Source organism: Hyperoodon ampullatus (assembly GCF_949752795.1).
Source record: "Hyperoodon ampullatus genome assembly, chromosome: 14".
Taxonomy (NCBI): domain Eukaryota; kingdom Metazoa; phylum Chordata; class Mammalia; order Artiodactyla; family Ziphiidae; genus Hyperoodon; species Hyperoodon ampullatus.
Genome location: NC_136927.1, coordinates 22,995,942 through 23,009,747, shown reverse-complemented (window position 1 = coordinate 23,009,747; position 13,806 = coordinate 22,995,942). Strand labels below are relative to the sequence as shown.

The 13,806-nt window shown below is 50.0% G+C and overlaps 1 protein-coding gene across 1 annotated transcript in view; it reads right to left on the bottom strand.

Annotated features, from left to right (window-relative positions):
- CRAMP1 (cramped chromatin regulator homolog 1) overlaps positions 1–13,806 on the bottom strand; it is a gene marked incomplete at its 3' end in the record, with an annotated part of 56,041 nt that overhangs the window by 10,165 nt on the left and 32,070 nt on the right. The window contains exons 6-10 of the mRNA XM_079720008.1: positions 6,839–6,924; positions 6,242–6,365; positions 5,326–5,407; positions 3,677–4,843; positions 1,155–1,332 (exon numbers count right to left, since the gene is read on the bottom strand). Of these exons, the coding sequence (XP_079576134.1) occupies positions 1,155–1,332; positions 3,677–4,843; positions 5,326–5,407; positions 6,242–6,365; positions 6,839–6,924 (1,637 nt within the window). The remainder of the gene's footprint in view (positions 1–1,154; positions 1,333–3,676; positions 4,844–5,325; positions 5,408–6,241; positions 6,366–6,838; positions 6,925–13,806) is intronic.

Genomic DNA, 13,806 nt, shown 5'->3' with positions numbered 1-13,806 from the left:
CAGACCTAGAGATAAAAAAAAGAAAATATTTATTTAGGAACTACTATCTGGGGACTCTCCTTGCTGTTTTCATCATCATAGGCGCTGCTGCAAAGCACCCTCACTTCATGGTAGGGACGGGTCCCCTTTCTTTATTCTTTATTTGCAAATCTGTGAGGTTAAATCAACACGCACAGAGTCCAGAGACCAGGTCTTCTAAGCACCTGTCTGGATTCTAGCACCGCAGGCACACTGGGCTAAAAGCATCCTCGATTGAGGAAGAGTGTGGATATTTAAGAGTTCACAGAATTACAAAACTTTAAAGCCAGAGGGAGGTGGCAAAGACTATACAGGCTCCCAGCTAGCCCACACCACCGGTTGACGCCTGAGGAACGCGCCTTTGCCTTAAAGACAACCGATTCAGAGTCTGCTGCTGCCCCCTTGTGAGCCACGGCAAGGAAACAGGATAAAGGTCAGGAGGGAAATGGAAAACAAGAACTGCAGGAGGTGGGGAGCCTGACACCACAGCAGCCTTATTCTTTAAAATTCATGCAGAATGAACGATTCTAGCCATGACAATCTGTTTTATTAAAAAAAAAATACTAAGCAAGTAAACTGATGACTCAGAGAAACGAGTCATGTTTATCCTAGGGTTATGTGCCACGTAACCCAAAAAAGGACGCTGAATTTAAATTACTTCCCAGATACAACCATGGACCAGCAGGTAAGCCCATCTTTCTTTCTAAGACTTGTGTTCAACTGCTGGGGAATCCTTTAACTGAAGGTTTCTTTATTTTAATACTTTAGATGTAAAGAAAAACAGTCCCTGTAAGACTCAGAAAGAACCAACCTTTCTCATGCTTTAAGCCACCAACTCGGCATGATATGGCGACTACTGCTGACCTCACAAAGCCAGATCCCCCAAAGTGACCAGACTGGCAAGGGTCCCCTATGTTTCCTGTCGGCTCCCGCACCCAGGACCCCAGAGCCTCTGTGACGGGCCCTGTGCTCACCCTCCCCTCGAGGAGGCAGTGATTTCTGTACCCCACACCATCCGCTGGACTGCAGCCGACTGAGTGGGGCGAGGCCTCAGGCAGCCCGGAGCTCTCAGCTCTGTGCAGCCCGCAATGCCCAGCAAGGACCCAGGAGGCTGCCTGTGGCCGTCTGAGCCTCACCTGAGGAGCAAGGTGTGGAGCTGGGAGAGAAGGTCTTGCCGTGACGGAGGGCAGCCTGGTTTCGAGGGCAGCGTGGGCTGCGGGAGCTGACAGTCACCATCTTCCCCGGGGGCGTCGTCGACTGCTCCTCCTGGGCAGGCCTCACTGAGGCCGTGGAGCCAGTGTTTGCTTCTGGAGCCTGCGACAGAAACGGGCCAAAACATTGGCCAAACTCACCATGGAACAACACTTGTGGAGTGTGACGGGACAGCAAAGGGCCCAGGGTCATACTCCATGTCGCAGAGGTTGGTGCCCCCAGGCCCTCAGGGGAACAACCGCTGTCCTCCAGGAGCCCTTCTGTGTTCACTGCCGCAGTGGCACGGACAGGGCGTACCCCTGCACCATAACGGGAGGGGAGGCTGAGCGGCAAGCAACAGGGACTCTCCTTCTTAAAGCTTCTTCTGATTGTGAGTCAGAGGAAGGAAATACAGATTAATTTCTAAAATCAAACACAATCACAGCCAAGGAGTCCTCTGCTTAGTCAAAACCTCCACCTCAGGGGTTTCGTGGGCCCCTACCTGAGGCCGCTGCCTCCACTTGCCTGGCTGTCACTGAGTGTTGGGGTCCTCGGCCATAGAGGCACCCCTTCTACTCACCTGTTCTCCCCCATGACTCCACCGTCCTGCCCCGCCCCCTCAGTTCTCCCCAGCACCCACTCCCCATGCTCTCACCCAGCCCCACTTACCCTGCACCTCTTCCTCTGTCTCCTGTGCCCTTCGCCCTGGCCTGACCCACCTTCTCCTTTCCCTGGGACCCCTGCTGTGTCCCTTCCTACTCCATTCACTGGATCTCGACACCCCCACCTCCCACCTGAGTGCCCGCCAGCCTCCAGGGGCAGGGCGGGGCGGCCATCGCTGCACTTGTTTGTCAGAGTCCCATCTACAGAGAAATCGCAGGGAGGGGCCGCCTGGCCAGGCAGGCCATCTCTAATTCAAGGTCCTCTATCTCTCCTGGGGCCTTGAGCAAGCAATTCTCACACCTAAGCTGCATCAGAATCACGAAGCAGGGCATGGGGGTGGGGGTGTCTCGTCAAAACAGTCTCCTGGGCTGCAAGAACCTGCATCCCTAACGAGTTCCCAGGTGATGCCGAGGCTGCTGGCCGGGGATCCCGCTTCAGGAACCACAGATCTGAGCGCCCTGCTCTGCATCCTCTGCACTTCCAACTTGCTCTACTCTCCTCTCCCAGTTGAGGCTGAGGCCAAGGCCAGCACCTCAGCTGTGTTCCAGAACTCCCGCCTCCTTAGGAGCTGGCCTGGCCCAGCCTCCTTCCCTAGGGGTCTGGACATGCTCCGGTCTCCCCTGTCTCCGCTCCTGACCCCTCCAAAAGCCAAACTTGAAAAAGTGTTTTAAACTCATCATCTCTGTCCGGTCACTGCAATACTGCCCATGCCTGCCCGCAGGTCACATCCACACCTGAATCCAAAGTCCACTGCTGGCCCTCGGGCCGCGCCCCCACCATGACAGCCAGTCCCACGTGGCGCTCATTCCCCACCACGAGCTCTGCTGAGTGCCGCCGGAAGATGGTGGGCAGGAGCCCAGGGTAGAGGCTCCGGGAAATGGGGCAGAACACAGACCACGTGCTGTCTGCCCCAGGGAGCAGGAGGCGGGTACATGTCACAGCGGTGACATGGGCGCACCTCAAGTTTGGTTCTGACTGTGACCCGAGCCCCACTCCTGTGAGGCCACCACGCTAAGCTTCGGCGCATCCTCCTGGAACTTGTGAGCCTCACCTTCTAGTGCACACGTGCCTTTCGGGATCGACCTGCCTCAGGACGCTGCTCTCGCGCCCAGAGAGAGGACTAGACTTTCCGGTTGCAGTACCTTCCAGCCCACGTGTGGGCTCTGCTGGCCGGCCTCCCAGGAGTGGGGGTGGGGGGGTGGTTACAAGCCGTGGCCAGGCGTACTTCCCCTGGGCCATGGCAGCCACTGCCCCCAACAGGAGCCTCTCAAGGAACCTGAGAACACTCCAACCAGCCACCTCCCGACAGGGTCTCCTGGGTGCAGCCCACCCAGCACAGCCCCTCCCAGCTCCACTCCCTGCACCCAGGCTGCACCCCCACTGGCCTCCAAGGATGGCCTTTCCAAAGCACACTCAACCTCGCCGTTCCTGCTGCAGAAACCTGCAACGCTCCCAGCCCAGCTCGGCTCCTGGCCATGGCTGCCACCTCACCTCTGCACCTCTGTCCCAGGCTCTGTCCCCTCGGCCCACACACTTGGGCTCAGTGGCATCTCTGGAGCCAGGCAAGGTGCAGCCCGCGTGAGCCCCACAGAACGAGGGCCTGCACTGCAGGGAACCGGAGCCCCAACCACGTGCTCTGTGCAGCCCACTCCAGGGAACGAAAGGCGACCCCCAGACCACCTCCTCCAAGGAGCCCGCGAGGCCCCAGACCACCTGCCACAAGGCCGGTCTTTCCTCTCTGGACCTCAGCCACCCAGCCGCGAGCCCTTGGGGGGCCAAAAGGGCCATGCTGACCCACACTTACCAGCCGGGGGTTGACCTCGGTGGAGATGAGCTTCAGGAGACAGCTGAGGAGGCGCTGCTTGTGGAAGGTGCTATGCAGGGAGCCGGCGCAGGAGCCCTGGGCCTGCCCTCCCGGGGCCTGGCCCTCAGGGCCCAGCACTGCCAGCCAGTCGTACTCTAGCTGCAGCTTGTTGGGCTTGCCCATCATGAGGTAGACTTCGGCCAGCGTGAGGCTTTCAGAGGTCTGCAGGTTCCAGCCCTCCTCGCGGAGCTGCTGGGCGAACCGGCTGGCAGGGACGTCCTTCGGAGGCTTGGCGGCAGGCTGACTCTGAGGTGGCGGGGGGTCCAAGGGGCTCGTCTTCTCCTGGGGTTCCTCCGCAGGTGCATCCGCCAAGTCTTTAGTGCAAACGTCCGGCTGGAGCCTGGGGCTGGGCTGAGGCTCTGGGCCGGGCGGGACGTGGACAGGGGATGGTGCCCTGGCCCGGGCGAGGTCGGCCACCTCTGCGCTGCTGGGGACAAGGGTCTCTGGGGAGGGGCACCCTGAGGGCCGTGAGTCTGTGCAGCGGCACTGCTCAGGGATGATGAGGTCCTGACAGGACTTCATGTAGCGGGGGAAGGGGTCGAGGAGGGAGAGCTCATCTTCCAGGTCTGGGAGCTGGCCGCAGGCACATGCCAGGGCCCCGGGCTCTCGGGCAGGGCCGTCCCCACCCTCTGCAGCAGTGGCCGCAGGGGTCTTCTCAAGCCGTCCCCCAGCATCCTGGAGCCCAGGGGGAAGCCTGTCGGAGGCGTCCGGGCTGCTGAAATTTGCAGCGGCCCCCTCCCCAGGGGCACTTTCAGGGGAACTCTCCCCGGAGCTCTGCAAAGCGTCGGTGGAGGGAGGGGGCCGCCCCCCGCCCTTGGCCTCGGCGCCACCCCGTGGGCACTTCAGCTGGCCCCTGGCTGTGCCCTGCCCGCTCTGGATGCCCAGAATCTGGGCTGGGGGCAGCGTGTGGGTGTCCTTGGTGCTCTGCTTGCACCGGCCGCCCTCCTGCCAGTGCACTGTGCAGAAGGCCTTTGAGTGCACCACTCGGGCCACACCCGGCAGCGGGGTCAGGGTGCAGTTCTCCCCCGGGAACAGGTGCAGTGCCACCTTCTCCTGTGATGGCTCCGTGAATGAGTCCTGCAGCTGCTGCTCCTCAAATGTCTTCCGCTGAGCGCACCGTCAAGGAACCACCTGCAGCAGCTCACACCCTGAGGTCCAGCGGGGAGACACGACAGGTACTTCCTTCTTTCCGGGCTCCACACCCAACACTCACCCTCCTAGCTGGGAATTGGGCAGGGCTACAAGCCAGCCAAGGACACGAAGATGTAGGTGTGGGGCTGTCCTCGGTCACTTTGTTCAACCTGCTGGCAGGGATGCTTCGGCCACACCCTGTGGGCCAGATGGCAGCCACTTACAGCAAGGACGGCTGCTGTGACAGAGTTCTAACACTGAAAGGAGGTCAAAAAGGGGGTTCAGACCCAAAACACAGAGGATGAGGGGCTGTGGGCTTTAGTTCTGGTTCTACACCATCTCATGGCACACCTGCTACATGCCTGGGGGCCCCGCTGCAATTCCAGGACTGAGGAGACTTCACTCTCAGGCAGCAGGTGCTGCGGAGCCTGGGGGTGGCTTTAGTAGGAAAAGGATACAACTCGCACTTCATGAAGTGCCCACTTCTGCTTCAGGAACTCGATGAGGCTGGAGACCTTTCGATGGAGCTCCACGATCATCCTACAGAGAAAAGACAGATGGGGAATGGGAGGCTGGGACATGGGGGTACCTTCTAGGAGCCCCAGAGGCTGTGGCAGGAAGATGATGCCAGGGGGTCTCGAGGCCAGAGCCATAATGTCCCTGCAGAGCCACTGGCTCCTTTTCTAAAAACTAACTCTTTAATTTGAGATAACAGGAGACTCATGAGAAACTGCAAGAAAAAGTAACAGAGATCCTGAGTGCCCCTTACAGCATGAGGTCTCAGCCAGGACAGGGGCCTTGGTACAACACAACCTTCTCTTCTACCAGCTCCCTTTGGGGTCAAGAGGGCGGGTCTAGACTCAAACCCAAGAAAATAAAAATACACATGGAAGGAATGAAGTCCTGATGCAGGCTACGACACGGATGAACCCTGAAACCATGATGCTCACTGAGAGAAGCCAGACAGAAATGACCAGTATATGATCCTATTTACATGAAATGTCAGAATGGGCATATCTTTAGGGCCAGAAAGTAGACCAGTGGTGCCCTGGGGAGTGGGAGGAGGATGCACAATGAGTGTTTAGTGGGCATGGGGTTTCCTTTCGGGGGGGCTGAAAATTTCTGGAACTAGAGAGAGGTCATAGTTGTACAACACTGTGAAGGTACCCAATACCCCTGAACTGGGCCCCTTAAAAGGGCTCACAGTTAATTCCGTATTATGTGAATTTTACCTGAATCTAAAGGCATCCCCCACACTACCCTCAGGTGGTGTCAGAGTACTGGAGTGGCATCTGCTGCTCACCCAGGGACCCAACACCGCCCCTCCAGCCCCGTCCCTCGCAGCTCACTCCCCCAAAACGCATAGCGTGCTACCTGAGCCGCGGGTTCTGTGAGAGGCTCTGCACACGGGCCCAGGCATGGTTGTTTCGTGGCTGCAGCTCTACGGGGACTTTCAGGGGCAGGCGCACTGGCTTCTGGTCCTCTTCGTCACTCAAGCCTGCGACAGGAAGGGGCCGTGAGAGCCTGGCACAGACGGACCCTGATGAGAAGGTGAAGTCCTCGGCCAGACAGCTAAGGGACCCAGAGAGGAGCAAGGGGCAAACAGCCCTCAGTGAAAGTGGGACTGGCAGGAGCCCCAGCAAGGACCTGGTCTAAAGGTACCAGCGTGGCCAGCTGCACATCTGCTACACCAGAGCCGCAGACCAGCCATGGGAGACTCGCCCTGACACCTCGGATGCTCCGTTTGAGGACGGCTGGGACTTCTGAGCTGGACTTGACTCACGAGAGGACACACCGCTATGACACGGGGTTTCAGGTCCAGGAGCTGCCTGCTGGCAGGACTGGATCATGCAGGCTCAGCCGCCGTGTTCCACCTCAGCCTGGCCATCACTAAATGGAGCCAGACAGAGAGCCTCCCCGACGGGAGTGAGCCCCAGGTGCGCGGCCCAGCCCAGCCCGTGTCTGACGTACCGTCCGGGTCACAGAGCTTCTTCAGGGCACGGCACATGGGCGCTTTGATCCGCAGGTTCCTCCCTTTGTACCGGACTGTGGTGGCCCTGGGAGAGGAGTGTTAAAGAAGCGCTGAGGCCTCTAAATGAACAGTCACTCCCACCCCGCGCAGTAACTAAGGGCCCCGGCTAAGCAACCACCCTGGCCTCCAGGGCTCATGCTCGGCCCCACGAGGGGGCCCCACACGTCCCCAAGAAGCTCCTGCGTAGGCAGATGCGCATGACAAACGACAGAGCTGACTCTGGACCTTCCCGAGCACGCGTCACGCTGCAAAGAGGGCACCTGCCGTTCAGGACATACCCTGCCCTCCTGCCTGGTGACCCCGAGAGCCCTCTCACTGGAGCCCCAATCGGACGTCAGAAGGAATGCCCCTTCCCCTCCTCCAGGTCCCCAGAGCAGAAGGGCTCACCCACCTCTACATGACCTCTCAACCAGCCCCTAGGTGACCACCTCTGCAGGTCAGTGACATTCCCTAGTCAGTCCCTCTGCAAACCACACTAGGGGGGCCCGGAGAGGACAGGACACTGGAGGCCAGCAGGCATGAGTGCAACATGCTTGTGCTCCCCACAATGATCTGCAGGCAGGCCCAGAATCAGGAGGGCCTGCCCTAAATCTGTCACAGCTATGGGTGACACTCTACCTGAATACTGCTGTGACAGTAACTTATATAATGTTAGGATTACATAAATTAAAGAAATACTACTATTAACTAATGAAAGGAATATAAAAACCACAAAAAATAGCTCCTTCTAAGAAACACACTTGGAGTGCTTTGGGAATACTCAATAAAGGCAGATTGTTTTTAAAAGATGGCAAATTAAGTGTGAGCAAGACAACTATGAAAAATGACAGGGAAGGACCCTGCAGTCCCACTGCTTTGAGAGCCTACATTCTTGTTCCACTTGAAAACAGGAAATCACAAATGATGCATCTTGGCTAGAGCTTCCAAATAAGAACACCACAGAACTCCGAGGAGCAAGCCACCAAGAAAAGGTGTTGGCCAGCCACTAAACGGTTGGTGAACAAACCTAAGTTTATGTTTTATGAAAGGTTCAAGGTCCGTCTATATTGTTTTTATGACCCTGCTTTGTTTTTTACCTGTTTTTTAAAAATCGAATTACAATATTGTTAGTTTCAGATGTACAGCAAAGTGATTCTGTTATACACATATATATCCTTTTTTGATTCTTACAGTATATTTCAATATTGTAAGATATTGAATATAGTCCCCTCTGCTGTACAGTAAACCCTTCTCTACTTTATATATGGTAATGTGGATCTGTTAATCCCAAACTCTTAATTTATCCCTCCACCCCACCCCCCTGCCTCTGGTAACCATGTTTGTTTTCTACATCTGTGAGTCTGTTTCTGTATTGTAAATAAGTTCATTCATACTATTTTTTAGATTCCACATATGTCAGAGAATGTTTTGTCTATGTTCTCTTCTAGGAGTTTTATGGTGTTGTGTCTTATATTTAAGTTTTTAAGCCATTTTGAATTTGTTTTTGTGTATGGTGGGAGGGAGTGTTCCAACTTCATTAATTTACATGCGGCTGTCCAGCTTTCCCAACACCACTTGCTATAGAGACTGTCTTTTCTCTATTGCATGTTCTTGCCTCCTTTGTCGAAGATTAATTGACCATAGGTGTGTGGGTTTACTCATAGGCTCTCCATTCTATTCCATTGATCTATATGTCTGCTTTTGTGCCAATACTACACTGTTTTGATTACTGTAGCTCTGTAGTATTGTCAGAAGTCTGGAAGAGTTATGCCTCCAGCTTTGTTATTTTTCCTCAGGATTACTTTGGCAATTCTGGGTCTTTTGTGGTTCCATGTAAATTTTAGGATTATTTGTTCTAGCTCTGTGAAAAATGTAGTGGGTAATTTGATAGGGATCACAATAAATCTATCTATAGATTGGTTTGCACAGTATGGATTTTAACTATATTAATTCTTCCAATCCAAGAGCATGGGATAACTTTCCATTTTCTTGAATCATTTTTTATTTGCTTTATCAGTGCTTTATAGTTTTCAACATATAAGTTTTTCACCTCCTTGGTCAGGTATATTCCTAAGTATTTTTTTTTTTTTGGTGGGAGGGGTGTGATTTTAAACAGGATTTTTTTTTCTTTTTTTACTTTCTCTTTCTGTTATTTCATTGTTAGGGTAAGGAAATGCAACAGATTTCTGTATATTAATCTCGTATCCTGCTACCTTACTGAATTCATTTATCAGTTCTAATAGTTTTTGTGCTGAGCCTTTAGGGTTTTCTACACAGTGAATCACGTCATCTGCATATAATGATAATTTTACCTCTTCTAATCTGGATACCTTTTATTTCTTTTTCTTGTCCAATTGCTGTGGCTAGGATTTACAATACTATGTTAAGTAGAAGTGGTGAGAGTGGGCATCTTTGTCTTGTTCCAGAATTTAGCGGAAAGGCATTCAGCTTTTCGCCGTTTGGTATTATGCTGGCTGTGGGTTTGTCATAAATGGTTTTTATTATGTTGAAATATGTTCCCTCTATACCCACTTCGGTGAGAGTCAAATGCTTTTTCTGCATCTAGTGAGATGATCATGTGGTTTTTGTCTTTTCTTTTGTTGATGTGGTGAATCGCACTGACTGATTCGCATATACTGAACCATCCTGTGACCCTGGGATGAATCCAACTTGATGGTGATGTATGATCTTTTTTATGTGTTGCTGGATTCAGTTTGCTCATATTTTGCTGAGAGTTTTTGCATCTAAATTTATCAAAGATACTGGCCTGTAATTTTCTTTTTTGGTAGTGTCTTTGTCTGGTTTTGGTATCAGGGTGATGGTGGCTTCATAGATTGACTTTGGAAGTGTTCCCTCCTCTTCAATCTTTTAGAAGCATTTGAGAAAAATAGGTCTAAGTTCTTTGTATGTTTGGTAGAATCCCCCAGCGAAGCCATCTGGTCCTGCACTTTTGTTTTCAAGGAGCTTTTTTATTAGATTCTATTTCACTTCCAGTGATTGGTCTGTTCAAATTATCTGTTTCCTTCTTGATTCAGTTTTGGTGGGCTATATATACCTAGAAATTTGTCCATTTCTTCTAGGTTGTCCATTTTGTTGGAGTGTACTGTTCGTAATATTTTTTAATGATTTTTTATATTTCTGAGGTATCAGTTGTTACTTCTCCTCTTTCATTTCTTATTTTATTTGGCTCCCCTCTCTTTTCTTCTTGGTGAGCCTGCCAGAGGTTTGTCAATCTTGTTTGTCCTTTAAAAAAAAAACAGCTCTTGGTTTTATTGATTTTTTTTCTATTTCTAAATCTCTATCTACTTCCTCTCTGATCTTTATTATTCCTTCCTTCTGCTGACTTTAGGTTTTGTTTGTTCTTCTTTTTCTAATTCTTTTAGGTGGTAGGTTAGGTTTACTTGGGATTTTTCTTGTTTTTTGAGGAAAGCCTGTATCACTATGAACTTTTCAGGACTGCTTTAGCTATATATATATTTTTTTTTTTTTTTTGCGGTAGGCGGGCCTCTCACTGTTGTGGCCTCTCCCCTTGCAGAGCACAGGCTCCGGAGCACAGGCTCAGTGGCCATGGCTCACGGGCCCAGCCGCTCCGCGGCATGTGGGATCTTCCCAGACCGGGGCACGAACCCGTGTCCCCTGCATCGGCAGGCGGACTCCCAACCACTGCGCCACCAGGGAAGCCCTAGCTATATATTTTGTATGGTTGTGTTTTCATTGTCTTGAGGGTTTTTAAAATTGTTTTTCTGTTTTTCCTCTTTGATTTCATCACTGACCCACTGGTTATTTAATAGCATGTTCTTTAGTCTCCGTGTAATCTTTTTTTTCTCATTTCTCTTTCTGTGGTTGATTTCTTTTTTTTTTTTTTTTTTTGCGGTATGTGGGCCTCTCACTGTTGTGGCCTCTCCCGTTGCGGAGCATAGGCTCCAGACGCACAGGCCCAGCGGCCATGGCTCACAGGCCCAGCCGCTCCGCGGCATGTGGGATCTTCCCAGACCGGGGCACGAACCCATTTCCCCTGCATCGGCAGGCGGACTCTCAACCACTGCGCCACCAGGGAAGCCCTTCTGTGGTTGATTTCTATTTCATGCTGTTGTGGTCAGAAAAGATGCTTGAAATAATTTTTATTCTCTTAAATTTGTTGAGGCTTGTTTTGTGTCCTACTATGTGGTCTATCCTAGAGAATGTTCCATGTACACTTAAAAAGAATGTATATTCTGGGTTTTTTTTAATGTAATGTCCTGTAGATATCAATCAAGTCTAACTGTTCTACTGTGTCATTTAGGATCTCTGTTGCCTCACTGATTTTCTGTCTGGAAGATCTGTCCATTGATGTCAGTGGGGTGTTAAAGTCACCTACTATTATTGTACTCCCATCAATTTCTCCCTTTGTGTCTGTTAGTATTTGTTTTATGTATACAGGCGCTCCTATATTAGGTGCATATATGTTAATGACTGTGAGATCCCCTTCTTGTACGGATCCTTTTACTGCTATATAGTGTCCTTCTTTCTCTCTCTTTATGGTCATTTTTTTTATTTTTTGGCTGCGCCATGTGGCTTGTGGGATCTTAGTTCCTCAACCAGGGATTGAACCTGGGCCACAGCAGTGAAAGCACTGAGTCCTAACCAATGGACAGCCAGGGAATTCCCTATGGCCTTTGTTTTAAAGTCTATTTTGTCTGAGTATCGCTATCCCTGCTTTCTTGTCATTTCCATTTGCATGAAATATCTTTTTCCATTCCCTCACTTTCAATCTATAACGTGTCTTTCTCTCTAAAGTGGGCAGTCTGTTGTAGGTTCTTGTTTTATTATCCAATCTGCCACTGTGTCTTTAGATCAGAACATTTAGTCCATTGACATTTAAAGTAATTACTGAAAGTATGTATTTATTGCCATTTTAAACACTGTTTTCCAGTTGACTTTGTATTTCTTTGGTCTTTTCTTCTTTTCATTTTTCCTTTTGTGGCTTGATGGTTTTCTTTTGTATCATTCTTGAGTTCCTTTCTGTTTGGTTTTTGTGAATATACTGCATGTTTTCAATTTGTGGTTACCCTGGTTTTCAAGTATGTTAACCCATAACTGTATCTACTTGCTTTAAACTGGTAGTCATAGAAGCTCAAACACATTCTAAAAGATCCGCATTTTCTTACACACACCCCCCCCATATTTTGTGATTGTGAGGTCTTATTTTACATCTTCATGTTTATCCTTTTGCTGTTCATTGTAGTTATAATCGCTTTCATAGAATTTTTTAAATTGTTTTTTAAATCTATGTGCTGGTGGGACTTCCCTGGGGGCACAGTGGTTAAGAATCCACCTGACAATGCAGGGGAAACGGGATCGAGCCTAATACAGGAAGATCTCACATGCCATGGAGCAACTAAGCCCGTGCACCGTAACTACTGAGCCTGAGCTCTAGAGCCCGTGTGCTGCAACTACTGAAGCCCATGCACCCAGAGCCCATGCTCCACAAGAGAAGCCACCGCAGTGAGAAGCCCGTGCACCAAAACGAAGAGTGGCCCCCACTCACCACAACTAAAGAAAGCCTGCATGCAGCAACAAAGACCCAACACAGGCAGAGATAAATACATAAATAAATAAGTAAAATTTAAATATATATATGTAATAGGATAAACTTGCTGTGGAGTTAGAGAACCGAGCAGCTTTAAAAAAATAATAATAATCTATGTACTAGCTTATTTAAAGTGACCTTCAATCCTTTTATGTATTTCCCTTTCCTCCTGTGATGTTTCCCTTTCCTATAGATTCTTGCTTCTCTTTTATTTAGAGAAGACCTTTGAATATTCTTTTTAGGATTAGTTTAGTATTGCTGTATTCCTTTAGTTTTTGCTTGTCTGAGAAATTCTTTATCTCTCCTTCAGTTCTAAATGATAATCTTGCTGGGTAGAGTATCCCAGGTTGCAGGTTCTTCCCTTTCAGGACTTTGAATTTATCTTGCCACTCCCTCTGGCCTGCAGAAGTTTCTGTGGAGAAATCAGCTGATAGCCTTATGCGGGTTCCCTTGTAACTGACTGTTTTTCTCTTGCTGTCTTTACAATCCTCTCTTTAACTTTTTTTTTTTTTTTGCGGTACGCGGGCCTCTCACTGTTGGGGCCTCTCCCGTTGCGGAGCACAGGCTCCGGATGCGCAGGCTCAGCGGCCGTGGCTCACGGGCCCAGCCGCTCCGTGGCGTGTGGGATCCTCCCGGACCGGGGCACGAACCCGTGTCCCCTGCATCAGCAGGCAGACTCTCAACCACTGCGCCACCAGGGAAGCCCTCTCTCTAACTTTTGTCATTTTAACTATGATATGTCTTAGAGTAGGTCTGTTTGGGTTCATATTGTTTTGGACCCTCTGTGCTTCCTGTCCCTTGATACGTTTCCTTCTTTAGGTTTGGGAAGTTTTCAGCTATAATTTCTTCAAATACATTTTTGATCCCCTTTTCTCTTTCTTCTCTTTCTGGAATTCATTTTATGCGTAGATTGGCACACTTTATATTAATCCATAGATCTCATATGTTGCTTTCATTTTTTTTCATTTGTCTGTCTGCTGTTCTGATTGGGTGATTTCTGTTATTCTATCTTCCAGATCACTTATTTGTTCTTCTACATTATTTAGTTTGCTGTTTACTGTTTTCAGCTCAGCTTTCATCTGGGTAATTGAATTGTCTGATTTTGACTGGTTCCTCTTTATACTTTCTAGATCCTTATGACAGTGATCTACATTTCTAACGAGTCTTTCTTAATTCCTTCAGCATTTTTATTACCTCCTTTTTGAGCTCGGGGTTTGGTAGACTAGAGAGGTCTGTTTCATCATTTGTTCTCTCAGAGGATTTCTCTTGTTCTTTTACTTTATTTATTTTTTTAAAGATTTAAAAGTCTTATTTCTACAAATCACAGCTGATGAACATGAAACCTTCATACGTGGGCTC